General features: G+C 38.2%; 1 protein-coding gene across 23 annotated transcripts in view; it reads right to left on the minus strand.

Moving 5' to 3' along the window:
* MEF2C (myocyte enhancer factor 2C) overlaps positions 1-27,598 on the minus strand; it is a 160,419-nt gene that overhangs the window by 15,488 nt on the left and 117,333 nt on the right. For 17 of the 23 annotated variants that reach the window (XM_031447912.2, XM_031447936.2, XM_031447949.2 and 14 more), the window contains 3 exons: positions 23,572-23,715; positions 14,604-14,790; positions 12,433-12,480 (listed from right to left, as the gene is read on the minus strand). In XM_031447912.2, the coding sequence (XP_031303772.1) occupies positions 12,433-12,480; positions 14,604-14,790; positions 23,572-23,715 (379 nt within the window). Of the gene's footprint in view, positions 1-12,432; positions 12,481-14,603; positions 14,791-23,374; positions 23,513-23,571; positions 23,716-27,598 lie in introns of all 23 variants that reach the window. The other 6 variants (XM_010992498.3, XM_031447986.2, XM_064482314.1 and 3 more) reach the window with 2 other exon arrangements.

Below are 27,598 nucleotides of genomic sequence, written 5' to 3' on the forward strand. Positions count from 1 at the left end.
TGCTTTAAAACTGCCCTCCGCCTGGGACAATGATCGATTTGGATGTGACTGCATGCAGATGTCACAGTCCCCTCACCACTTAAAAGCACAAAAATTATAAAGCATGAGGGAATGGACTTCCTGTGATTACAGATGGTAAGAAAATGAAGACCAGATCAACTTTGGCGTTTGTGTGTTTTATAGTTTCATTTGATTAAAAATATTGTTTCACATCAAACAATGCAAGCATTCACGGTATAATTCATGTAAAGGATAATAGAATCTACCTCGCGTGGTTACAAGTTTCTAAACACTCGTATTAAAACTCGTGTAAATATACAGAACTTCAAATGTGGTGTTAGGAGAAAAAAATCTTTTTCTATCCAGTTAACTTGAAAATACTTGCTTTTTTTTTTTTATTGACTCCTATTTTAAGAAGTTGTAAATTCAAAGAACATATTCCTGGCTTAAGACGTTGTGAGGAGGACATTTTGCCTTGTCTCACAGAGCTCAATTGAGCATGTAGCTCTCTTTGAGCCCGAAGTTCTGAAACTTTCTCTTATTTGGATGTTTAGACACTATGAGTCTTTTCACTTTGCTTTTCTTCCTCTGGACTTTCAATCATAACTACAAGCATATAAAACAAATAAGCACAAAACAAAGTGGTGCTTGGTATACCAAGGCTAAGCTTTTCATTGGCACAATACTTTTTCAGTCTCCCAAATCATCATCTTTGACGACTCTCACTCCCTCTTCCAACTCCATTTCCAATTAGTTACCCAGTCTTGTTAATTTTTCTTCAGAAATGCCTGTCTCCATTTCCACTGCTCCCATCCTACTTCAGGCTCTCCGTGCCCTCTGACTAGGTCTTTCTCTAGCCCCTGAGCTGGGTCCCTGGTCTCTAGTTGAAGGGTTCTTCCCCATGCCTTAAGACGGGCTGTAGGAGGGCTGGGAGCAAACTTCTATGCTTATGTCTGATAATAAACCTATTGTGCAATCCAAGGATTTTCTTCAAAAATCTTTCTAAAGTGCTGCGTCCCTCATGTTCCTTTTCCACATTACACTTAACACTTCAGGGTCAGTGCCCTGGCTTGGGTCTCAGAACTATGCATAGTTTGACCCGCTCTGTCTATGGAACCCAACTTCCAGTGGTCACAGCCAAGCTCACGGTCCTCTGAAGATGCTGGAGCCTTTGCTCTAACAGTTAAATACCTGGTTGTGTTTGATTTCCTGTTTAATTCAAATTCATCTTTCAGGGCCAGCTAAGGCCCAGTGCTCTCATGATTCCTTTCCGACAACCTCAGTCCACTTTGAACTCACTCTCCTCCAAAATCCTGAGCAATCAGAGCGGTGATACCACGCAGAGCACTAGTTCTCCAAGTGCTTCTAATGCTCACAAAACAGAGACACAGACTATGCTGGAAAAATTAGAATTATTCAGCAATGGCCCTAAAAGTCAAGTTCCCGAGGGAACGTAAGATGCGAACTGAAAATGTAATGTGTGACTTGCTAATTTCAAACATTGAGGGTCTCTCCTCTTTATGCTACTTGAGAAAAATTTCTATTTTAGATAATGATTACACACTGATGACCAAGACAAACTGCTTATCAATCATATAATATGAAAGTCAGAAAATCATGCAAGTGCCCACCTACGAAATTTGTTGATAGAGAGTTAATTAAAGCTTTTTTTTTTTCATCTATTGCATCTGTTAATCATTTCATAGCACATTACCTTAGCTAACTGCAAGGGGTAGAAGCAAATAAAGTAGAAATTTTCCCTAATGAAAAAGAAAACTCTGAGACACTGGATGTTTTCTTCTACACTTTACTGCCATAGATGTCTATCAAGATGAATTTCAACAATAATTTACTCATACAGAACTTTCTACCAAAAGATGGGTTGTAAAATATCCTAGGAAAAAGCATGGTAGAAGGGTGGCAATTAAGAGTGAACAGGATTTTATTAGATGGCTCAGAGGAAGACTTCCTGGAGAGAGGGAATTCATTGACGGAGAGATCTCAGAGGCTGGGCTGTATTTGAGAAGGATGAGTATTCCTGGGAAGATGAAATATAGGTCACGTCAGAGGACGCAGTTCTCAAAAGCTGGAAAAGTAGTCCTGGCTAACACAAGCCTCTGAGATCACGTTAACTTTACACTGCAGACTTTACATTATAGAAAATGAACAGCCAAAGTTGTTTGTGAGTAGTAGGTGACATCATTATCTGTGTGATGGGGAAATAACAATAGTGGCAGTGGAAAGGCTAGATGAAAGGGTTAGGCTGTTCAGGGAAGCTAGTTAGGACACACCTGCCGTGGAACACACGAGGAATGAGGTCTGAACGAGGCAGCTGGGAAGGGAAGGTTTACAAGGCAGATGAGCGTCGAGGACAAAGGAGAATAAAGTAGGTAAATCTGGTTCCTAGGCATGAGGTCTCCATTAGAGTCCCTTCAGCTATACTGAGCCTTGCTTTTCTCACGCTCAGCACTGATTCTGTTAATGTGAGAGAGGCAGAAAAGTCATCTGAATCAGAGACTCCCACATACTCTCCGGAGGCAGCCATCGCCAGTGTGACTGTGCAGTACTGACAACAGCAAACGTTTTATACAGTGTTAATCACCAACAACATTAACACCACCAAGCACGCACCTCAAGTACCCAGAACAGCACAGCACCTATGCTCTGTAACTGTTTGCTATTATGCCTGCTTAGAAGACACCTTTAATCCTTACCACGGCCACCCTGTGTGGTACTAAGAGAATCCCTGTGTTACATGTGAGAAAACAGAAGGACAGACAGATCCAGGAACTTGCCCAGCGGCCAACAGCTATCACCAGGCTGAGCCATGACTTGAACCCAGCAGTGTGTCCAGAGTCCATGCTCCTTGAGAATTGGTCATACTCTGAGATTTTGAAACCCTTCTCTGTCATATCTCATTCTAAAATGACAGGAATACACAGGAAGGGAGGAAACAAAGTGTGAGACCAGGGGTATGAAGCTCACAGGACCTCCTGAGTCAGAGGTGATGTGGAACCTTGAGGAACATGGTCAACATGGGCGTCATAAATAGCAGTTCTGGTTCAAGAGACACTGGACTTACATAAGGGTCAGGGAATGGTGATGTTCCAAACCGTATTGCTGGTCTCCTTCTGGATAAATAAATATTTACAAATAGAAAATATTGGGTTTAGCTACACTAAATGCCAGAGCAGCTGTTTAACTTTCAGTGTGCTATTTTGAGTGGATGATTAAATATGCTTTTAAAGGTAGATTTTCAAATATTTTAGTTAATAATCTTCTCCCCTGTAATAGAGGGTAAAGATGTTTACCTACCTAATGTCAATTTAAGAGACCAGCTCCCATCAGAAACACTCAACATGACAGTGAAATGCCGAGTATTTTATAGTATCCACTATTAGTTGTCTACAATATAACTTTTAATATATAAGTGTATAAAAATTACTTGTTTAGTACTTTGTTAGCAGTATCTTATTTTGGGGAATTTGGAGCAAACTGCCACAGGAAAACATTAAGTTGAACATACAGCTGAACCTCTGATGTATTGATTTTCTGCTTTTACTTCAGCAAAATGTTTTTTGCCTACTTAGGTTTTTTTTTTTTTTCTTCCAACAGAACAATTTTGAAAACACTTAACAGCATCCTGTCTTGGTAAACTAGAGATGTCACATACATAATAATGTTCACTACTAACAATTAATTTTACATTTGACTTCTAAAAAGTTTTAAGGTAAGTTAGTTTTCAATATCAGGACACTGTTTTGTGTCTCATACAGTCATCTTTTCACGTAATTTTAATTTTAATTGTACATAGTAATTGTCCACTGCTCTATTGGAACAATACACCTAAGACAGTTTTTGGTGGAAAAATATTATGACCTTCTGAACTTCAGTCCTATATTCACTTTGCCCTGGACGCCTGAAACTCTGCTAAAAGCGCTAGCAACTGTAAGTTACTCAGCTGTTGTAAATCACAATCAGGTTTTTTTTTTTTTGAGGGAAAAGGAGATTTTTTCATGGGATGGCTCTAAGGGAAAAGGCAACCACAAAACATTTGGAGGTCAGAAATCTGGGAATGATGAAAATTTCAATATGCCTACTGCAGAAGGAGGGCAAATCAGATTTCGGATTCCTATCCAGCTAGTCTCATGATTACAGATTCTTCAATGTAAAATCAAGTCTCCACGCTATCTGGGGGTTTCTTAGGGAAATAATATAATAATGCATAATTTTAGACTAAGACAAAACTCCTGTGAAACCTCAGTGCCTTTTGTGGTGTATTCTTAGAAAAATACCCAAAGAACACACCAGAGCCAAGGCTATTCTTGGCTGTACCAGTTAGAGGGCAGCAGACGTTCTAAAAAGAGACTTGTGTCTTCTCCTTGACCATGTCACCCTGACGCTGAACCATGCCTTCGTGGATTCCCTACTACCCCGCTTATCCTTCATGTTTCTTGGATGTGTTTTGTTTAGTATCTTTGGTGAAATTAACAGTCTACTGCCAACTAGAACTGTAAACATTCAGCACATACAGTGGGCTCTGGATTGTGGGGCAGAAGTAAAGAACTGCTATTTATTACTGAGCTGTTTTTCCGAAGCTTGGAGCCTGTGTCATAAAGCAGGTTTCTGTTGGCACACCACCCTCTCATTTGCCCTGAAAGTCACGGGGGTCAGGCATTATCATCCCAGTTTTTGACAGATGAGGAAACTGAGGTTCTGGGAGCTTCTGTGACTTGTTAGTCAGTGGGAGAGCTTTGATTTGAATCCAAAGCCCAAGCTGCTCCCACTACATTATTACAAAAGCCAGATGTTTCAGATTTAGAATGCATCCTTGAATTTCTCCTTCTCTTGGAATAAAGGCTCCATTTACAAATAAGAAACTGACAATCTGATGCCTCCAGTGCCTAAAGGCACTCAAAATACCATTCTGCTCTGAGTACTGATTTACTGAAGGGATAGTTCTCCATCGCACCATAAAAGTGATCTGGAATCTTGCTGTCTTAAAAAAAGTCCCACTTAACAGTGAATGATAGATAGATTTATGACTCACTTAATTGTTCACTTCTTGCAATTTGGGGGCTGTCTCTTTTCTAAAAATGAGGGGGTGTCTTCATTATTGACACAATTACTCATTCTTTCAGTCATTTTATAAACAAAAATATTGAGACAGTTCAGATTAGAGAGAACGTGACAGAAGAGAAAGAATAATTACTTGCGGTTTTAACATTTACACAACTGCTGCAAATACATCAGAAGAGGATAATGTTCAAATGAGATGTGATGCACTGCACCGCACTCTCATTCTGCCTAGGATTTATTAATATCTCCCGTTTACTCCCACCCTGGAGGGCAGGGGCCGTGGCAGGTATCTCTGTAAAGCCTACTAGTGTACTTCTCACTCACTGCACATTTAATAAGTATTACTGGGACTGGATTAAACTAAGCTTTATTTTTTTGCCTAGGAAATCAAGAATATAGGATAATTATACTTCTAACAATAGCCATCAGTCATTAACAAGCACTTACTCTAGGGCAGAAACTGCTAGGTGATGCCACATAGCGATGATCTCATTTAATTTTCACAACAATCCTGCAGAATGGGAATTCACAGACTTTCCAAAGGCAATAATGTCATCTCTAAAGTAACCTGTGTATCATGTATTTTCCTTGGTTATTTTATTTTTCCGAACATATGCCTCCAGAATATTTTCCCACGTTACTGCTTGAGTGAAAATTTCACTCCATGATTTTACAGTTGTCTCTGAGTTGCTTAATATTAAAGGTTTCTTTTTCATGATTGTTATGTAAATTAATGTTATCACATTTGAATATGTAAACTGACCATAGATATAGACTTGCTATTATTACTCTACTATAATAACCTATGTTAATACAGCAGGGATTTCCTCCCCCCATACTACAGATGCGACGTAACCAGTTCTTTGCCATAACCGGAGTAAGTGGAAACTAAGGTCAAAAATTGTGAAAAGTGGGCTTAGTGTTTAGTAAAACAGTTACCAAGTAAGTGTTAAGTTCAGTTAAAACAACTGAAAACGAGCAATGATAAATAAACCTAGTGAATACTTAGCACTTATGGACACATCTATAGATGATAAATTGAAACTGCTTAGCCAAGGTTTTGGTACAATATAGTTTCCTTTGGTATAAAGTAAACAAAAGGAATGTATCTGATCTGATCTTTCAAACATGAGACTGTTTCATGACTAAATACTCTTTGAAGTGAAATTCAGGTGAAACATACTAAGTCTTACTGTAAAATTTAAGACTGGCAAAGGTTTGTCTAAAAACAGCAAATTATACTCTTGGCCAATAGCCTTGAAGCGCCAAAAAGTCCCTGGTAGGTAAAAAATTGATTTCCCAAAGAGGGGATTTTTAACCACAACCCTCCATCAGGATCTGCTGTCTACTGATGCACAGTTTCATATCACTGATGATTTTGAAAAGAGCTTTTTTTTCTGTGTTATCACCAAGCAAAATCTTACAGTGATGCCAAAAACAGGGCAGAGAGAAACGAATACTGTTCGAGGAAAAAAAGCGCTAAGAGAGAAAAAGAAATGTTGAGTAAAACCACTATTTTAGGAGGAAATGTTAACCATCTGATTTAGCATTAAAATGACCAGAGTTTTATTATCAGTCACACTCTTCAGTGAAATCAGTGGGATATGGGTGCCAAGACCGATTTTCATATATTGCTTTACTGAATACAATAGAAAGACGGGGATACAAAGGATGCAATTTGTGAGGTTAGAAATCACGATATATGAAAGGCTCGAAAATCTGGTAAAACATACTCTAGGAAGTTATAATTTGAAATTTTATTTTTCCCCCTGGACATCAAACTCCTTAAGACTTGAGCCAGACTAAAGGGGTTGAAAAGAGACCATGATATCCTGACTTAGCCTGTAACATTTTTCGACCAGCCTCTCTCACTTCAACACCGGCCCCTAGAGAATGGTGCCAAGGTACTGCTTTATCTACAATTTTCCAGGTCTCATATACAGGAAGTGGACACTGATTTTCTTGGCAGTGGCTGAATCCCACGTGCTGTACATCATCCAACTAGAGCACTGAGTATTTTCTTTTTCCTTTAATAAATCTAGATAACCTTGGTTTGGGTTAAAAATATCATTGTTACTGAATTTCATAGATAATAATAAAGCAATGCTGTTGGATCCTTATTTATGTTTGGATGAGCTCCCAAGGTAATTCGGCAAATGAGTTCAGAATTTTTTCCAAACAACTGAAACTAACAGAATAATACTTTTTAAAGACTGTAACTTAGATTCTTTTCGCTTGCCGCTTAATAATTTTTTTTAGAAGTAATACAAAATCATATTTTTATACTAACAAAAATAGTTTTCTTAGAGTAGCTTTATACATGGCAGTACTCTCCCTTTCTTGAATACTGCAACCTGAATTTGTGTTTTGTTAAGCGACAAAAATCTTAAAAACTTGTTAAAGCCAATTCTTTTAAACTGAAGTTTTAATCACTTCACTGGTATTTTAAATCATTGAGTAAGACCTGCAGAGAAGTCTGTTTGATAAGAAAGTCAGCCAAGAAATTTTTGATAAGTATTCTCAAAACAAATACTTGCAAAGCAATGGTACTGGTACAGAATAGCTGAACACTGATTTTTCCCCTCTTCTCATTTACTTCAATTTTATAATATGCTAAATTTTTCTTTTTCAATGCTAAATGAATTACAAAAAATCATGTTAGTAAAGTTTTATGATTATATGATCATAAAACATTGCATGTAAACGGGCTCTAAAGATTTCTGTGTCTTATTCCTAATGTGAGTCCTTTGTTCAGAGGTTCAAAGTCAAGGTCCAAGGTCTTGCTGGATGGAGTCTTTTCAGAGTCTGGAAGCCTGGTTTCCTTGTTCAGCCACTGTGCAGTGGTCCCCAGTACACTGCCACTACCAAGTCTCTGAATTTAGCTGATATAAATTAAGCATTCTGGAAATGACAATGCTTGACAACCAAATGCATAAAATAGTAAACAATTAACAATCAAAATAAGGAAACAGCTGTCAGTTTCTTTTTATATAAAATTATATCTAATTTACAATAAATGCCAATTAAAATTATCAACCAATATGCGTAAATCTTCTTTGCCTTATTGTCAAATAGCCATGTAGATTATAAATTCTCCTAAATTTTTCAAAGAGATTCCTAAAGAGTTTTCTTTTCTCTCTCCTACTTTTTTTTTTTTGGTCTCAATTATGAAATAGTATATCCTTGAGCATACTGGTACTTTGTCCTCAACAGAAAGCAACTATGTTATCAAAGAGAAAACAAAGGGTACTAGCAGAAAAGTGAATAGTCCAACACAAGGCATTGCCGTGCTAATGGTTATTTCTATAAATCTCATGATTACAAAAACTCAACTGAACTTGATCCTACAAGCATCAACAACCGCTAAGATTAGCATGTTAAAGGCTTCAATGTACGGAGACATGACCAATGTAGTTTTAAAAGCAGTGCCTTATCATTTTAGTTGCTGAGAGGAAAGGTTTAAAGAGTGGATGAATAAGTGTCAACTGAAACCTACAAATGCCACTGTTACTAATGTTCTATAACGACTTGGTGTGTATTTCCCTTATACCAAGAGTACAACCCCATCTTCTTTCTTCTTTATTACCACTTGCCTTCATCTTTGAAGTGACTTCACCTTCAGTGATAAGAGGTTCATTATTTTAAGAAAGGATTTGTGATGGTCTAAGGGACCAACCCACATTGCATTTACTGCTATTTATCAGCTCTTTAGATCTTCCACTAAGTACATTAGAAAAGTTAGTAAAACTTTACTTTATTGGTCAATAGTGCTCAGCCATTTAATCAAATAATTAATTTGCTATTCACTGTTTACAGTAGTAGAATACATTATTTTTTTGTGAATTACAGATCAACAGTATATCTTTGTGAATTTAAAATTACATTATTTCTTTGTAGTATTCTTTCTTTTTACATCAACAGTATTAAAAATTTATGTCTAGAAAATCAACTTTTCCTTTATTCAGCTAACAAAAATTTACTGAGTATCTGCTGTGTCCTCTCTTACATCTTGATCTGGGAATACAACTGAATAAGACACAGTTTGGCCCCAGAGGGCTGAGAGTTCAGGAGAGAGATGTGTGCCTAAGCATTGCAATTGCAATGGATTGAGATAAACAATATAGACAACAAGCTGCCATAAGAGAACTAGGAGAGGTGCATAATTCCTTCTAGAAGAGTCAGAATGTCAGAACTGAGTGGTTGAACTGAATTCTGAGGGATGACAAGGAGTGTTCAGTAGCATGAAGCAGGAGATCGCTAGGAACTCATGAACAAAGGCAAGCAGCCCTGACCCTCCCTGTTTGGAAAGTGGCGTCACAAAGCAGTTGAGAGCTCAGACTCTGGAGACAGACTGCCTGGGTTACACCTTGTGCAGTTACTTAAACTTTCTGTGCCTCAGTGCCCCCAGCTATAGAAAGGGCAAACTATCAATATCTACTTTAAAGGACTGCTATGCAAATAAATGAATTAGTTGTTGTAAATCACAAAGTCAGAGCCATTTAAAATGTTTGCTTTTTTTAGAGCTGAAATGCAGGGTCCTTGACGGCACTGGCGGAAGGTAAGAAGGTTGAAGACCAGAGAGTAGGGATGGGCCAGAGATGAGGCTCATGGTTAATTCTGAAAGAGTTGGGAAGCCATTGCTGGATTTTAAACATGTGAATGATGACCTATGAGTAGTGTAAGGCTTTGAGAAAGACTAATGAGTCATGGGGACACTGGAGTGGGACACTGGAGTGTGAAGCTGGGAGAAGAATTAGGGCTCTGGAAATAATCCCAGGGTGTTGCTATGAGCCTGAACCAGGGCAGTGGGAGAGGAATGGAGAGAAAGGGGTAGGTTTAGGAAATACCTTGGAGGCAGAGTTGGCAAGACTCAATGATTCAATTCACTGGATGATGGGATGAGGGAGAGGGAGAGGGCAGGGAATGGATGGGAGAGATGTTACACTTTATCAAGCTGAGTGAAAAAGAGGTGGCTTACCTCTTTGGTCTCCTGGTATTTCTAAGAACATAATAAATGTCAAACTGACATCCTTCCCTCATGAGACTATACCTGTTTTACAAGTTGTGATGATTAGATTTTGAGGAAAATTACAGACTGAAAAGTATTTAATTTAATTGCAGACTCTTGCTACTTGACCTCAGGGTTTCTAACTTTCTCTCAGACCTTGAATTTCAGTGACAATATTCAAAATTTGGAAGATATCTTTTGGCTATTTTGCTTCAGTTTTCTTTCCTGAAAATGGAGAGACATTCTGGCTGGCCTTGCTTCCCCTGGTATTATGTGACTCTCTGACATCAGCACCGATATATTCAGCTTCGACATATGATACTGGCTGGCATGAGAAGGAGGGGGAGGACGGCTGGGCCTGTGAGCAGGACACAACAGCTCAGCTCAAGACTCAGTGGCATCTGCAACAGGTGTTCTGAGGAACCAGAGTTAGAAAGGACTTCTTCTTCTATTTTTAAAAAGTGGGGAAGCAACTCTTTCACAACTGTCTAGAAACTGTGAAAATTATACACTCTCCTGGATACAAGATATAATCAAGAGATAATGTTTATTATCATCAGGATGGAGCAACTGAGTGTCTTTCTTTTCATTTGTTTCTACTTTTGAAGTACAAGATTCTCGTGCCTATGGCAGAGGTCTTGAAGTAGGGGGATGAATTTGCTAAGCTCAGAAGATTTTTTTTTTTAGTTCAATGACGCTGTAGCCTATATGCGGCTAACTTTGATGCTTACAAGATTGTCTTTGTCCCTGGAGGGCCATTTAACCTTAGCAGACTGTCAGGGAATTGACAATGACATCATAATTGAACACCACCACTTATTTTCAGTATAGAATTCTAAAGCATTCCAGCTATTTAGCAGTAACAAGAAGCCACTTTGATCAAAGAGGAATAACCCTTTCCCACCCCCAACTCCATGTGTTTTTTCTTTTTACTACTTCCAATAACTTTCACCACCACTACTGGAAGTTCCCATGAGAGCAAACAAACTGATACATCGAGATACTGGATAAAGTATCGTAACATCTAAACCATTTTTCTTATTTATCTTTTTTCTTGGTCTTTGTGACAATCCAACTGTCAGTCCCCAACATCCTCTCTAACCATAGTGTTTGGCAGAGACTTGAATCCAAGACCTATTGGTCTAGCTTTGATCTGGTTCTGTAATTTTCAGGCTACAAAGCACAAAGTATTTTTTGAGGGAAAAAAACCAAACACTTTGTTTCAATGTCCAGCAAAAGAGTATATTCAGTTTAGTCATTAATTTGACTCTACCTAATTTTCAAAAGCTATATAAAATAAGCAGCTGGTGCCATTGATTCTGTTTGTTAATTCACCGTGATGTTCTAATACTTCTTCACTGAATTAGTGAGAGCCAACATCAGAAGTAAGAAACACTACCCCCAAATGGATATATTTATAAAAATGTTTTTATACGCCAATTTTTTATCTTCTTTCTTTTAATTAGCAGGCCATTATATTTGAACCTGGCAAAATATTTTAATTAGGCTGTCCATAGATATTTCAATAAACTTGAATTTTTTTTGACATTTAAAACATAACCTTGTGTTAGTCATGCCTGCCTGCTACTATTTTAAATGTATAGCATGTTCCAGCTGCAGGAATTACCATGGTTACTTGTTATGCCAATAGTGAACTGCAGTTAGCAATAAAAAGTACTGTGCTGTCTTACCTCTGCACTGAAAATGACATGAATATCTCAATAATCACAATAATATGAATTCATATGGAACCCCGGAGAAGTGTGGCTATGACATACTGGAATGGAAGAAGTTCTTAAGAGTTGGAATATATGTAAGGGGCTATTTGGCAGGTACACTGGATTCATATTCTCTAAGAGCTCATCTTAATGCCAAATGTGGTTTTATTCATTAACAGTATCGTTGAATGGTTATATCCTCACTCCTTCCTTTTCTGTATGTATTCTTCTTTAGAAATGTACAGGAGGTCAGTCTTCCTTCGTGTAGAATGTGATTCACATTCAATGTGAAATGATTAACAAAGAACATGACTGGCAAGGCTTACTAAAGGTACTTTTGTCTTCAGAGGTAGCATCCAGGATTCAATTGATCAGAACCCCCAATTTTGATTATGTTGTCTAGTTGAAGTTTTATTAAGGGATGGTCTAGTTAATAAACAGTTGTCTTCGAAGTTACTATCCAATCACTCCTGCTTCATAAAAGTACCTTAGAAATTCTTGGGGTCATTTTCCCATGCCTCACAGATCTCTCAAATTCACTTTGTTTGAAAGACTGACTGATTGCAAACTACCCAGTAAAGGAACCTTAAACAGTGATGCATGTTGCAGTATGAAGTCTCCACTCACCTGCACTGGTGCCTGCACCGGATGTGAGGTCTCCACCCATCAGACCACCTGTGGATGAAAGAGGAAGGTCAACAGGAGAAAGGCCAAAGGCTCACAGAACAACGCACTTTACCTTTAGCAACCTCAGTATTTTGTCCTTGCCTAAGAGTCCTAAATTTGTAAAATATCACCTAAGTGGGATGGCTGACATTTGTTTCACTGTGACATGCTGTGCGCAAACATTAAAAATACATTCCGTCACTGACATTTTGCAGAATCTTTTTTTTTTTTTCTAAGAAAGGGTACATTTAAAAAACCTAGTCTTTGAATGGTCTCTAAATTTTTATTATTTTCAAGTGAGTGTTTCAAAAGAGGGTATTTCCTTAAAAGTAAAATAATAAGGTTTACTATGTGCTCAAATAACAATATATTTGATGTTTAATTCTTTGTAAATGTATTTTATTACACTAATGTGCAATGCTAACTGTTCAGGACTTTGGTCATTTCATGAATCTTCCTACAGTGAATGATCTCGTTTACTACCCAAATTTTATTTACTGATTTTATTTACAGGTTTTACTGCCTACAAATTTAGAAACATATACTTATTCATGGCTAACTTTAGAAAGTACATCAAAATTTGGCAATGTTTATTTATGAAAGTTGGGATATTACAAAAAGATACTGAATATAATCATTATTTTTTTTTAGGAACAAAATTTAGCCAAAAGAATAGAATATCGTGTAGATTATTTTCTAATTGAAATAAGTGATATTTTATAATTATTATTTGTTTCTGGGTTTAGAATGAGAAGAAAATGTTCATTACATTTTAAGAAAATGTTTATTATTGCCAATCAAATATTATTTTGGAAATAAAGTATGAGATTTTAAAAAGATAAATGAGCATAAATTCATTAAATAGGACATTTAACAGCATTTGTATATGATCTGAAAGGAATATGTATGGTTCTTGAAAATTCTTATGAAAATTTCCAATCACATTCAAAAGTAGAGAGAATGACATAATGAAGTCCTTTATACACATCTCTCAGATTCATCAGGATTTTTTTGCAATGTGGCTTATTTTGATTGTATTTTCTCCGTGAAGTTCCTGTACTAAAAAGTAATACATGTTGAGTTCTACTTCTAAGACAGATATGTAAGTATTCTGAAGGAAAAATTCTTCTGTGAATAAACTGTTTTTAATATAGTTAAGTGTGTCTAAGAGATATTAAAATTTTCCTATGAAGTGCTTTTTTAAAAAATAAAACTTGAATATATAATGATGGGCTGCATACGATTTAGAAATACAATGATTTGGGGTGCTTTTTTAGAAAAATGAAGGAATTGTTTAGTTACATTCAATATACATTTACTTAGTTCCTACTGTGAGCCTGGCAAATCAAGAGACATTCTTCCCTTCAAGATTCTTTAAGTTCAGTGGGGAAATGACACATAGTCAGTGCAGCACATCATAATTGTGTTTTTCTTGATTTGAGTTCTAAGAATGGTTAAACTTCCCCTGAGGAACAATATCTTTTCTCTGGGACACTGTACATTGTATAACCATAAGGATGTCCAAAAAGTGTAGACACAAATTTGTGGCAGGTGTATATGTCCTTATGATGTGTTCTTAACTTCATTTCTGACTTAGTTTTGTTTTTAGTTCACACTTATAAATTATGCTATCCCATCACATTTCCTCTGTGCCTTAAATCCTCTGTGCAATGTCACTGTAAAAAACAAATAAAAATGGACCAAAATAATAAGTAACTAAATGAGATAAATGCTATCAGAGAACACAAGGGCAGGTTTCATGGAAGAGGTGATGTATGGCTAGGAGGAAGAGGGAAAATGGCATTTTAGGCAGGAGAAGAGCAGAAGCAAAGGCATGGAGACAGAGTATGTGACGTTCTGTTTGAGAAAGGATGTGGTTAAAATGTAACCACATGAGGACCGGTGACAGATAGGCTGAACAGATAAACTGCAGATTATGAAAGATTTCAAAAGATATACTAGCAGGGTTAGGCTTTATCTCTAGAAGACCTAGTCGGGGTGGGCATTAAGCAATGAAGAAACATAACAAAAGGAAAACTGGAAAACTCAACTTCTCGTAGGTAAAACCACCTCTTTGCCAAGACTGGCTCTTTCCGAGGATCTGTTAGCATTGCATTCTGATAAGGACGTACCTGTGTTACCTGCACTTGGAGGTCGATGTGTTACACCAGGAGACATACTATTCCTCTGCAGAGAAGGGTGGGCCAGTGGCAAAAGGTTGGGGTTTCCCAGTGAGCTGACAGGGTTGCTGTATACCAAACTGTTGTGGCTGGACACTGGGATGGAGACTGGCATCTCAAAGTTGGGAGGTGGAACAGCCTGTAGGAGCAGGTAAAAAAAAAAAGCAAGGGTGAAAAAAAAAAAAAAAAAAGAATAGAAGCAGAGCCCTTCAGGTACAGACAGCCTTTACATTTCCAAGAGAAATTTCAAATTCCAAACTGCTTGGTATCTAGAAGACCATTAAGAAGAGCTCTCAAGATGTTCAGATCATAAATTGATTTCTTTAATGTGCTTAGAACTCTCTCTTTGCAACTATTAGGAAACGTTTCACTTTTGTTTAAAACAAAGCCCCATTTCATTAGACTCCATTGTCTCCGAATTCCATTCTATTAAGTAGTAATTGTTCATTTGTGATATCTGAATCTGGTGCCAGAAATGACTGCAAGATCAAAGGTACGTGATTGTGATGACTTCGCAGAGAAAAAGGATTAAAATGCAAACCGGAGCCTTCGGTTTAATTGCTTATTGAAGCATATTTATGCAGAAGTTTAATGATATAAAATCATCTCCAGGCATATGAATAGCACATATACTTTAATTATTATTTTTTAAAAATCTGTCTTTCGAAAGTAGCTCTAAAGATAATAGACATTTTAAGATACAGGATTCAACAGAGCATGTATCATTCAGTAATTCATATTTTAAAATGATAGTTCAGAATATATGTTACACTTCACAGTTTGGGATATACTGACACTGACAGATGGTAAGACCTCAATCTCAAATGAGAGAGTGGGCAGACAGCTAGTGAACTGGGTCTGTGTGGATGTCTAATTAGAGTAATTCAGGTCTCAGTGATTGATTTTCAGTATTATTTTGGCCATTTAAGCCAAATAATGTTTATTTTTCTCCTTGCACTAGCTAGATAATCATAGTTGTAATTCTCTCTCCCCCTTTTTTTGTTTTTAACATTATAAATGAAAATACTGTTGGAATATATTGCCAGAGGATTCATAGGGTGTCAGAGGATACAGCATTCTTAATATAAAGTGGATATGTGCATGAGTGTAAATATGTATGTGTGTGAATCTAATATATATATTAGACACGGGGTTGATACAGAATATTCCCTCGGGGATTGTCTAATAAGCCATCGTGCAAATTTAAATGCATCTGTGCATGTGGCTCAAAGTTTTCTCCTTTATTGTTTTTCTCCTGTCATCCTAACATCAAGTTTCTTGTACTGGTTGATCGGCTGACCTGTGTCATATGTCGTGATTTGCAAGATTCCCATGTTTATCCTGGGGATAATTAAAATACTATCTCTGTTTATGCCTCTGCTCCCTTATTCTTTTATTCTTCCTATTTTTTCTTGTCTTCCATGACCTGGGCGTGGTGATACTGACAAGAGCAAATGTGTCAGAACTCTTTTCATTGACATTGATTCTTCATTGTTTTAGAGGGGGAAAAAAAAACGTTCAAGTGCTGTATGAACAGAGTCATACTTTATTAGGCTTTATCTTTTGTAAATAGGGTAACAAAAATAATTTTGGACAAACACCATGATATAATGAAAAACAAATGTTTGATAAGAAATCGAAGAATGACTATATCCCCAGATTCTCAGAGCCTTTTAAACAACAAAAGATATTAGTGTATGCTGTATAATAAATGTCTACAGAATCAATAAAATACTGTATTCCTTTATTAAAAGGCCAAATAAGAATTATTCCAGCATACCTAAGAAAACAAAGTAAAGCATTTGCCCCTCATTTGCCCCTCCAGATCCTCTCTCCACCCTCTCCACTGCTTGGGCCAGGAGGCTGACCCTCCAGACTGCATCCACCAGGCTCCCCTGCCCTCTGGCTTTACTGGGGCCAGTGGAGGCACTTGTGGAAGCACAGAGAGTACAAAAGAGAGGTCAGGGTATTTTCCTACTGTAGCATCCTTCTTGCTGGATCACAGGATGACAGAGGCTGCATTCCCTTACTGAGGGTCACACCCCTTTGGGGATTGGTCCTCTCTCCTGCAGACATAGATTTTGCTGTGCTCCGGTAACTTCTCCCTCCTCTTCTTGCTCCTTCAGACCTGGATGTGGTAGCAGCTTCCAGGCTGTACGCCCAAATGTGCTTCACTACTCCTTCAGGTTTCCCTGAACTCTGTTCATCTGTAAAAAGTCCCTTTACTGAACTCTGTTTGATTGCCCTTTTGAGTTTCCCATCTGTTTCCCACTGGAGCCCTGACAGTGACTCTCTTAATCTAGAATAGTGGTACCCTATATGGGTGGACTATCTCTCCTATAGGGAGCATTTTGGAAATCTGGGGGTGTCACAATGATTAGGGAGTATGGCTGGCATTTTCCAGGTGGATGGGTAGGTGTGCTGTATTATCTGTGGGACGCTTCCACACAACAAAGAATTGTCTCTTACACCATCTGACTTTCAAATGCTTCACTGGACATTCGTGTGTGTGAAAAAAACCTGTTTAATAATGATCTGACTCATAACTAACTTTGTTCTGCAAACACAAGGTATTTTTTATACTCTGAAACATAGATTTTACTATTCAATGAAACTCCCAGAATGCAGGTTGAGGGAATGTTCTACTTTGTTTGGTAAGGAACTTTATTAAAAATTATTCACCACTTTGGAAAATCACATCACCAATGACACTTCTGCTCTTGTGACTTGGGATGTAAATACAACACACTGCTTTCTCTCAACTCACTCCATTAAAAAGTTAGTCCTCACCACTTCACTAAAAATGCTCGTGTCTTAGTTGTTGATAACCTTCAGGTTGCTAAATCCAATGGTAACTTCTCAGTCCTCAACTGGGACACAGCTGATCTCTCCTTGATAAACTTCCTTCCTTTCCGTGGCCATGAACTTCACTCCTATTTCGATGGCTGCTCCTCCTCAGCCTTTGCTGCTGGTTCTTCCTCTTCACTCCGCTCTCTGAAGGTCAGAGAACCACAGACCCTTTCTGCCTCCAGCTCAGATCTCTGTCCTGATTCCACTTTTGCACATCCAGCTAAACCCCTCAGTACTTCTACTTAAACGTCTGACATCTCAAAACAACTCCAGTCTAGTCCACTCACACCTCTCCCATCTCCAGCTGATGACAGCTCAATGCTTTCGTCTACAAGAATAAAGTCCTTGGAGTCACCCCTGTATCGTCTCTTTCTCCCACACCCCACATCCAGTCTACTGGGAAATCCTTTTGGCTCAACTTCCAAACATAGTCTACAAACACCTCTTACCCTTTAACGGCTACCACCCTGATTTGAACACCGACATCTCTTGCCTTGACCCCTGCAGTCACCTCTAATAGTCATGTGATTCTATCCCAGATCCCCTTTTTATTTTCAATGCAGCAATCAGACAGGTCCTCTAAAAGCATAAGTCAGATGATGGTAATTCTCTATTCCAAACCCTGTGAGAGCTCCCATTTCACTTGTATTAAAGTCCAACTTTTTCCAATGTTCCACAAGGCCCTATAAATTTCAGTTTCCGCCAGGCTCCATGATCTGATTTCCTATCATCCTCCTCCTCCCGCCCTCATTCTTGTCTCATTTCTATGGTTAACTCCATCACTTTCATCAAGTTTCTGCTCAAAATCTGGCCTTCTCAAGGAGGCCCACCTTGACTGCTCTATTTAATCCTGCTCCTGCTCCCCACCCATCCCCTGACCTCTTCCCCTTGCTCTTCTTCTCCTACTTTTGTAAAATCAGTTATAATGCTGGCCAAATAATGTCCCCTTTCATCAAAGTGCTAAAGCTCTTCTGCTATGAGGTAAATATGCAGCCTAGTCTACTTTTTAATTATAGTGATTCAATATTTTTCTTCGAAGAAGAATTTTTAGGAAGATACTATACTAACACAAAAATACAAGCTTACAACTTAACTATTTACTGAGCAGGCACTGTTCTATATAATTTACACACATATCATCGAACCCTTTCAACATCCCTTCACTAGAGATGTAATTCTTCCTTTTTAAATCGGTAAGATTAATTAAGCGGCCCAAGGTCATCTAACCAGTGACCGAGCCTGTTGGTTTTACTACTAAATCACCGAACAACACAGTGTAACTTTTTGTATGGAAATAAAACATTTAAGTCAGAAATCATACTGTGAAGTGAGTATGGGCTGCATGTTGGTAGCTTATTATTTGTGAACCACAAACATAATGAATTAAGTGGGTTCTCATGGAATGTGGCTGAGCACTGATGTTAAAATGTATGTTTATGCCTACTAACTGGGACTGAGGGCTTGGGAAAAAAATAAGCCTTAAAGACCCCTCTCATTCCTATTTACTCACATTTGGTATTTTAAAGCTATCTTTTGGTTATGTTTTATTTGTATTCACTATTACTACTTATAAATGTTTGACTATTACAGGGAATCTAAAGATCTGTTATAAAACTACTTTTCCCCTGAATATTCTACAGAATATTGATTGTCTCAGTGGAGAGCAAAGTCTATACCACCCCTCATCCCCTATGAATATATGCACATCAGAAAGAAAGAGGACTACTAATAATTATTTAATAAATTCTGAACCAATCTACTAATTAATTCAGCAAAAGTGTCTCTACTCCTCCCTTCTTCAGACCATCATCCCCAAGAGTTATTCAGTTTCCAGCATTCTGGACTGTAAACAATTTGATGGTGATTACCATAAAACTCTCTTGTGATTGGCTAAATGGCAATCAGATAGAATTCTGAATCACAGCATACTTCAAAAATTCATAATTCATAAACCATGGTAATATCCTTTGCAGTCTATCTTTTGTTTCCTTATCTGTATCAGGAACTGATTAAATAATTTTGAAATCAAATTATAAGCTTAAAAATGACCACACATAGTGAGAAGATATCTCAGAGAATCAGAAAGAACATTAGCCTTTATATCAGAAATCTCAGTTGCAGTCCAGGATAGGGAATAAATTGCAAGTTAAACAGGCAAGTCCTATAATCTCCCTTGACCTCATGTGGGTCCTGAAGTGGCTGCATCCCTTAAGAGACCAACCAGCTCTGGACGCTTTAGGGAATGCCAATGTTTGTAAGAAAATGGCAATTTTCTTTTTCTTTTTCTTCTTGACTTTTTAAAATTAAGGAACTTGAAAGCATCTAAGTTTTTAACATTTTTGTCTAAAAAGGAAAGCCAAAAAGTCATTAAAAACTCCAAACTTGCAAATATCTCCAGGGCCAGGCTCCAAAATTTAGAACCCTCAAGACAGGAAGGAAGAAGGAATTTAGGGTGATTAAATAAAATGCTGTAGCTACGACTGACTATATAATTTGCAGAGCTCAGGGCAAAATGAAAATGTGGGGCTCCTTGTAAAAAAAATTATTAAGAATTTCAAAATGGTGACAGCAGAGCATTTAACCTAGTGTGGTCCAGGACAGCAGAGCCCTGTGTGACTGCACAGGTCACATGCCCACGACACTGGCTCTGGCTTTAAGAGATACAGACATGAGAGCTAAAAAGTTTTTAGTTTCTATTCCTGAACAAATTGATCATGGTTACTGAAGTGAGTCATCGTGGTCAGAAAGGTATCTGAACTCTTATCCAAAACCCACGATTTTCCCAAACTTACCACAAGGAAAAGTCCAATAAAAAGTCAAATAAAAATATTTTTAATAAAATATTTTTAGTTAATAGGGCTTCTTTTATTTAATGTGAATGACTGAACTGAATCCCTTTTTTTGGGCCACTAATGACAGCCTTAATTTTTGATCAACCCGGCTGCTGAAAACTAGCAGAGAAAAAGGAATCACACGTCCCTGATGACTCGTGACCACCGGTTGCTGATATCCAAATCCCCTCCCGTGCTTGCCCACTGCCCCTGCATCCCCGGTTCCTCACAATGTCTACACTAGAGCCATTCTCAGTCCGCTCGGGAGCACCTGCTCCCCCACCTCAACATCTACAGAAGCTGAATTCGGTATAAAGAGAGTGGTCATGAGGTGGCCACCCACTCAACTTCACTCTACCCACCTGCCGTCTTCACTACATCTGCAAGTCCTTCTGGTCCTGGTCCCATCCAGCCTCCTTCCCTTCCCTGAGGAGCCTCACCATTCCATATCCATGGCACCTAAGTGTTCCACCTTTTCCTTCCTTCAAGCATTCCTCCTCTGCACATAAATCATCTCAAGTGCTTTCCCTTTTAACTCCCTCCTTGATCCTGGTTACGTACTCTTTCCCCAGTCACAGTCCATTATTTGAAGAAAACACCCATGTACTCTCTATTTCCACTTCCTCCCTACCCACTCACTCTCAGCCGGTCCTGCATTCACCCCTCCTTCCTGCAGCCCATTTCCTAATTCCTGGTTCCTCAAATGAAGCTGTTTTTTCTTGCTGTGAAGCCCAGCATGAACCGTGGCAAACCTCACATGAGGAAATGCTGGTTGACGAGATTCCAAATCATCCATGAATTATTTCACGTAATTGAGGAATATGGGCATAAATTCGATTGTACCAACAGGTGACTGCAATATTAAATTTTCTATTTTAAAGGGGGGAAACTCTTCAACCTGGGCCTTTGAAATAGAAAAAGTCTTGTAATGTTTTTCAAGAGGTGGAGACACTCTCTCCACACAAAGGGCAGAGTGTCCTTGCCCCGCTGTAAATGTTTTAGCAGCTGTGGAAACTTTCAACAAAATTTACTTCCAGCAACTGAAAGCAATGTGCGAAAACTGGGCTTTTCATCATGGAGACTGAAGCACTTACTGAAGAAATGAAGACTTGGAGGCACCGCTTGGAGCTGTGTGGCTCCTTCTCATGGCTCTGCCTGCAAACTCTAATGTGGTTTTCCATCCCCTGCCGCACACCACTGCACCTCTTAAGAAATCATGTATCCTGATTTTGAACTCTTTACACGACAGGATGAAATATGGTGAGGGAATCCAGGTACGCATCACACCTCTTTCCCCCTAAAGCATGGGGAAAATGACCCAATGTGCAAATATGGCATTCTCCCAGAACTCTGGGGGTTAAAGCTCCACACGCACACGGTGTACGGTGGGGGGTGGGGTGAGCAGCAGTCTTACACAAACCGCCCTTTCCCTAACTGTGCTGTGGATTCCTCATGAGACACCTAGCATACATCACCTTAAAATCTTACGTTCACAAACGTGCCAGCAGCTCTAAACTAGTGTACTACATAGCAAGAGAAACTCAGGCCGTAAGAACTAAAAAATCAGCCCAAAGGAGCTGTTTCTTTCCTTCTTCTGGGGGGGGATAAAATCCCAATGGATTCCATTTAAGAATTCTGGTATAACAAGAATGCATCACTGCATCTGGGAGGAAATGTTTCATGTGATCCAGTGCCCACTGTGGAAGTGCTGTATGTAGTACTCGGTTTTATAAAACCTTTAAGCATTTATAGCAGTTAGCGTTCCTTCATGACACAGTGAATCAATAATTCTGATTCAACAAAAGTGTTCCCACTGACATTATTTCATTTAACAAAAGAAGCAGATTTGTATTAATGAGGATAGGAAGTTTAATATGCACATATTTTATAAGAAAGTTTTAAAGTGTTCAGTTTAGCTCAGCACAGGCTGACTGTGCACCCACTTTGCGTAAAGCATTAATTCATCTTGCGGGTGCCCTTGTGTGTGCTCTGGCTTGGAGTTTTTGTCCTCAGGTATCTGCACTTGTAATTGCTGAGGCCCTGTTTTCAGGGCAGAGTCTTCTCTGAATCTCCAGGTTTAGGCTGTTTTGCTAACTTATTAAAAATAGACTTTTTTGAGAAAGGAATTAATTACCTACCGAGGAGCCTGTATACAGCGAGGGCTCAGACACTAACATTCGTTATTCAGAAAGCGTGTGAACCTTGTGTTGCATCACTTTATGTCACAAAATGAACATCACTCAACTGATGACAGAATAGAATAAAAACTCCGTACCCATCCCCCTTTACATGTGGGCAAACAAAATAATACATGCACAGTTATTTCTCTTAAATATCTGGCAAGGCATATGATTGATTGTTAGGAATTTTTTGACTTGGTTAAGACAAAATTTAGCCAAATGTTAAAGCATGGAAAATGTTGGTGTAGGCAAAGCGAATATTCTGATGAAGCTTTAAAATCACCCCAGCACACAAACATGTTGAAATCTTACCATTAGGTTGTCATGCAGTCTGTTTCCCTGCAGTGAGCATTAGCTTTAACCCTTCAGTGCTGCTGCTGAATCTCATGTTTAGGGAGAGGGCTGAGGCTTCACTCAGGAATACGCTTTTTCCTGGGTGATGAGCGTCAGCTTACATGAGAGAACTGCGGTTCCACTAGTGTATCTGATCTCAGTGAAAATAGATCCATATATTTTACAGTCAATCCTTGTTCAGAAGGAGATTCCTGTGTTTGAGGAGTGCTTGGTGATTCGTGTGAATTGCATGCTTAAGAGACTGTGTAAATTCAGGGTGTGTCTCGTAGATCTTTCTCTTCCTCCTGTGAATCTGCTACGTCCGAATGAACTTCGGATGGTGACTCCCTCGGGTGATGCAACTGCAGCAGCCCTCAGGTTTGCTTTCTGAAGGGACTGCCCGCGGGTGAGATGGCTCTTTTCTGGGTTTGGCTTTGCACTGTTTCTTAGGGAAAGCCCTCACTGAAAGGGTTAAGGTATGTTACTGCAGCAGTTATCAGCAGACCAGCCATCTACCTTTGGTACTTACAGGAATTTTATGGCTCTTGATCATATTATCAAATTCTTCATTAATTTTTTTGTATTTTTCTTCAGTGCGTGGGGTGAGTGCATAAGAGGAGTCGGGATCGGGGCTTTCACAGCCTTTGTTTTCTTTCTTGTTCAAGGCCTGCCAGGTTCAGAGAAATATCAAGAGTAAAAAAAATGAAGGGTGTTTGGAGTACTTACACACAATCTTTGCCTGCTGATCATTAGATCAATATCTTCGTTAATTTTCCTGTACTTGTCCTCAGACTCAGGGCTGTGACCTACTGAATCGTCCGCATCGGGATCTGGGCTGTCACAGCCATTAAGGCCCTTCTTTCTCAACGTCTGAAATACATAATTTGGAAAGTTCAAACCTAGACAAAGGCTGTAAAAGACATTCAGGGGTGTTACAGAGGTTCAAACTGTCCAGTGTTTCAGGTTATTACATGAGCTATAATACATTAGGTTTAAGAAGCTGTAGAGAGAAACCGAGAGTCATTTCAACAGTGCACTCATTACTAGTTAGAAAAAAGTAAAAAGGAAAATATTCCTTTTGCAACTTAATTCAGTCAACAAACAAAGATCGTATGAGGGTTGAAGTTTCATGATCTGGAATTCATATGTGCTCCAAATGTCTAGTGAGAGATAATCACAGATGCCTACAAACGAGGTGGCAAATTGCAACACTATTTTCCCACAGAAAAATTAGAAGTTAGGACATTACACAATGATTTCAGAAAATGTGATCATGACAAAAGCAGAAATGATGGAAACATACTCTTAGTTTGCGTTTAGGATAACGGTCAGCACTAACAGTGTCCCACCAGCCCTTTGGGTATGCACTCGACACAGGAGGCTGTAAGAGAACCCCACTCATACTCTCAGGAAGCCCCCATAAAGAAGGTTCAGACACTGATCACAAGGAGAAACACCTTTGTTTAGTCTGGTTAGAGTCATATATATGTGAAAATGTGCACTGAAATTGATAATACTGAGAAGTTATCCGCCTAAATATAGGGTGAAAGAAAAGTCAATAGCTGAGCTTAGGGCTTCATTATCATGAGCTGAGTAAGGAAGCCAGTGAACACTGAAAAGAGGTCACCAGGTCAGTACCAAACTAGCAAAAGTTCCTCCTGGTTCCACCCAAGAAGGCTCACCAGAGACTGTCTCTGGCCACATGAAACTAAGTCAGTGCCTCATCTGGAACCTCCTGTCTCCTGAATGTGTGGCTGGTCTAGTCTCAGCTGTCACAGAAGGATAAATGCTCATGTAACACTAACAGAAAAAGTATGAGTCCAGAGTCTTACTATTTTTTTTTTCACCCGATGACTGTCAATTCAATTGTACATGATCCAACTTTCAGAGATAGTGTTATGTTTTTAGAGATTATAGAACTTCTGATAAATCAACCACACAGCTTGCTATGTTAATTATTAATTGACTAGCAACATCTCTGAATTTTCCTGGTACCACCAAATCGTTTATAAAGAGATGTGTACCTAAGTGTCTCTCATTAACGGAGAGTTCAGCAGAGCTCATCTTTATTAAAGACCGAATTCACATACAAATAAAGCAAAAGCTGCGACATCGGGCTAAGGAATTCAAAGCTGAGATAACACTCTATCTTTAATTCATGCAATTGGGGAAAATAAATAAAACAACACGAGTTAAAAAGGGGGTGTCAGTCTTAAAAATTTTAACTCCTTGGCTCTTATCAATGTGTAACAAACATAACATTATTTAACATCAGTTTCAGAGGCACTAAAGATTTCCAATGAAAATCAAACTGAGAGCTACCAAATTTGAATGCATCTACGATACACTGTGGCTCTGTAAATATTTATTAATGTTATAGTAATATAATATAACAATAAACATATGGTTACAGCTTATTATGTGGTAAAATGTTTGAATATTAAAATGAATATTTTGACATGAGATGATAAAAAATATACATTTACAATCTTGGGGAATTTATAATTGGTGGGGCCACCTGTCCCTTTATCATGGATTTGCAGCTATCATTTTCACCCAGAATAAGTATTCCTAGAGGGTTCTGATAATAATGATGTCACAAAACATCAGACTACTAATTTTATTTGCTACCTTAATTTCCTATGTTTTAAAATTTTTTGTTACTGTTATCTCAAGTACTAGAACATTCTTCCAGGTGATGATTATTTGTATTATGATGTGTTTCTGCTTTCATCTTCACATATCCTTGAGCTTTTAAGAATAATTTCTGAGTGTCTTGCATCATACTCCACATATTTTTCATAAAAATTCACTTATGTAAAGAAAAATACGTAGGATCAAGGAAATGTTATATTTTTTCAAAATTTATCTACTGATATTTCTCTAAGGCGTGCTAAGAATATTCTTACATAAACCCCTAATTAAGTCTTATCTTATATAACATTAATTTACAGTCTTATCTGGATAGTAGATTTTTCAACATGTACCCGAATCTTTTATCCAATAAATCTTGTAAAAATTAGAGTTGTTTTGATGTGCAGATTTTTGACAACAGAACTCAAGGGTTAGGAGAGGCCTATCAACTGTCATTACAATCCATCTGGCACATACATGTGTGCTAAATATTCTTACTAAGCTTTCAGGGGTAGATATTGTGTTTGGTGTATAAAAATTCAAACATCAATTACACTTTAGCAAAAGAGCTCTGCAAATATTAACTCATTATCTCTCACAAATCTTCCATGAAGACTTTAGGAAAACCTTATGGCTCAGTGTGATGGTTCAAGCCTTGTGCCTCCTGCAGGGGCCGTGTGCGGTCCCCTCGCCCTGCAGTGGGGGGTGTCAAATAGATCTCTCCCACTCATATGCAACTATAGCAGTGGACTGAACACTGAAATAAATTAGGCAGAAAATTTTAAAAATTAGTCTGTGGGAAAATTTTAAGTCTAAAATGATGGCTAAAATATTGATACTTCTTAAATGTCAAATTTTAGACCAGGAGGGAGAGTCTGCTGTTCAATAAAACACTTCTCCGTTTATGAATTAAAAAATCAATTAGATCAATAGCTCACTTTTTACCTGAAGAATCATATAAACTATTAAGAACATGAAGCAAGCGGCACGAAGTCACAAAGGAAATGACAGGGACGGGGACAAAAGGGAACCAGTGGCTCATTCTCTCCAGTAAATTCTTCCTCTTTCTGACTATGTCATCCTACTGTGAATATCACCTGTATTTAAGTAATGAAATATCTCTACCATTTTAAGGCATTTATAACTTTATTTCAAGTTAAATTGTGTTATTTTTAAAGAGGAGCATTTTGAGATATACAAACACAAAACCCCAGAGCAAATTAATACTGAGTTCCAAATCCTCATAATCACTTAACCAGAACATTGAAAAAATTGTTCAAAAATATTATTCTCAGCTGAGAGCTTGTAGAACACATTTCTGCCAAGAACGAATGATTACGGTGGAATTACAAAGCTCTGAAAATGGAAGTGATGGCACAAACTTTACCAGAGTTTGAATGTGGAACTACAAGAGTAGTGTTATCTTTATTGTATTAAAAATCTACAGCTGTTTAGTGATGACAAAAGAATTACTATTAGATTCAGCCAAGTCTGTCTTTATCACAGTAGTAAATAGATGACATTAACTAAAAGGATTACTAAATGGATAAACAAGCATTGTTCCTTAAGGTCTTTTTCTAGTAAAATCAAAATCTGTCACTGACCTTTGAAAGCTTCTCTGATCTTTTACAGATGTTATTGGTCAGGTAATGCAGTCACTTAAATCATTATTCTTTTATAGGGGCTAGATGTCCTGGATGTATATATGGTAAGTGTCTCTCAGCTGACTATTGAAAAGATTTATTCTGTATGTCAAGATAAGGCACAAGATCTATTGAAACCACCAGCTTCTCTTGCTATGTTATCTCAAGAAACTCCTTCCTCAGAGAACTCTGTGACTCTGGAGTCAGCCTTCCATGTGAGAGTGACACTTGTTGGGTACATCAGTTGACTGCAGAGGCTTCTGGGATGTTTTCACAAGGCAGTGATCATCACGCAGTGAGCTGAGAACAGCCATTTCTCAGAGAAGTAGATTGACAGAAGGTGACATACTCCGAACAATAAATGGAAAAAGGAGTGCAGGCAGGTAATCCAAAAACCACGTGGACTCTCTTTGCTCAGACATGTGGACATTGGACCCCACATTATTACATTTGTTCACCAGGAAAACTTGAAATGC

This window comes from Camelus dromedarius, chromosome 3 (genome assembly GCF_036321535.1).
Source record: "Camelus dromedarius isolate mCamDro1 chromosome 3, mCamDro1.pat, whole genome shotgun sequence".
NCBI lineage: Eukaryota > Metazoa > Chordata > Mammalia > Artiodactyla > Camelidae > Camelus > Camelus dromedarius.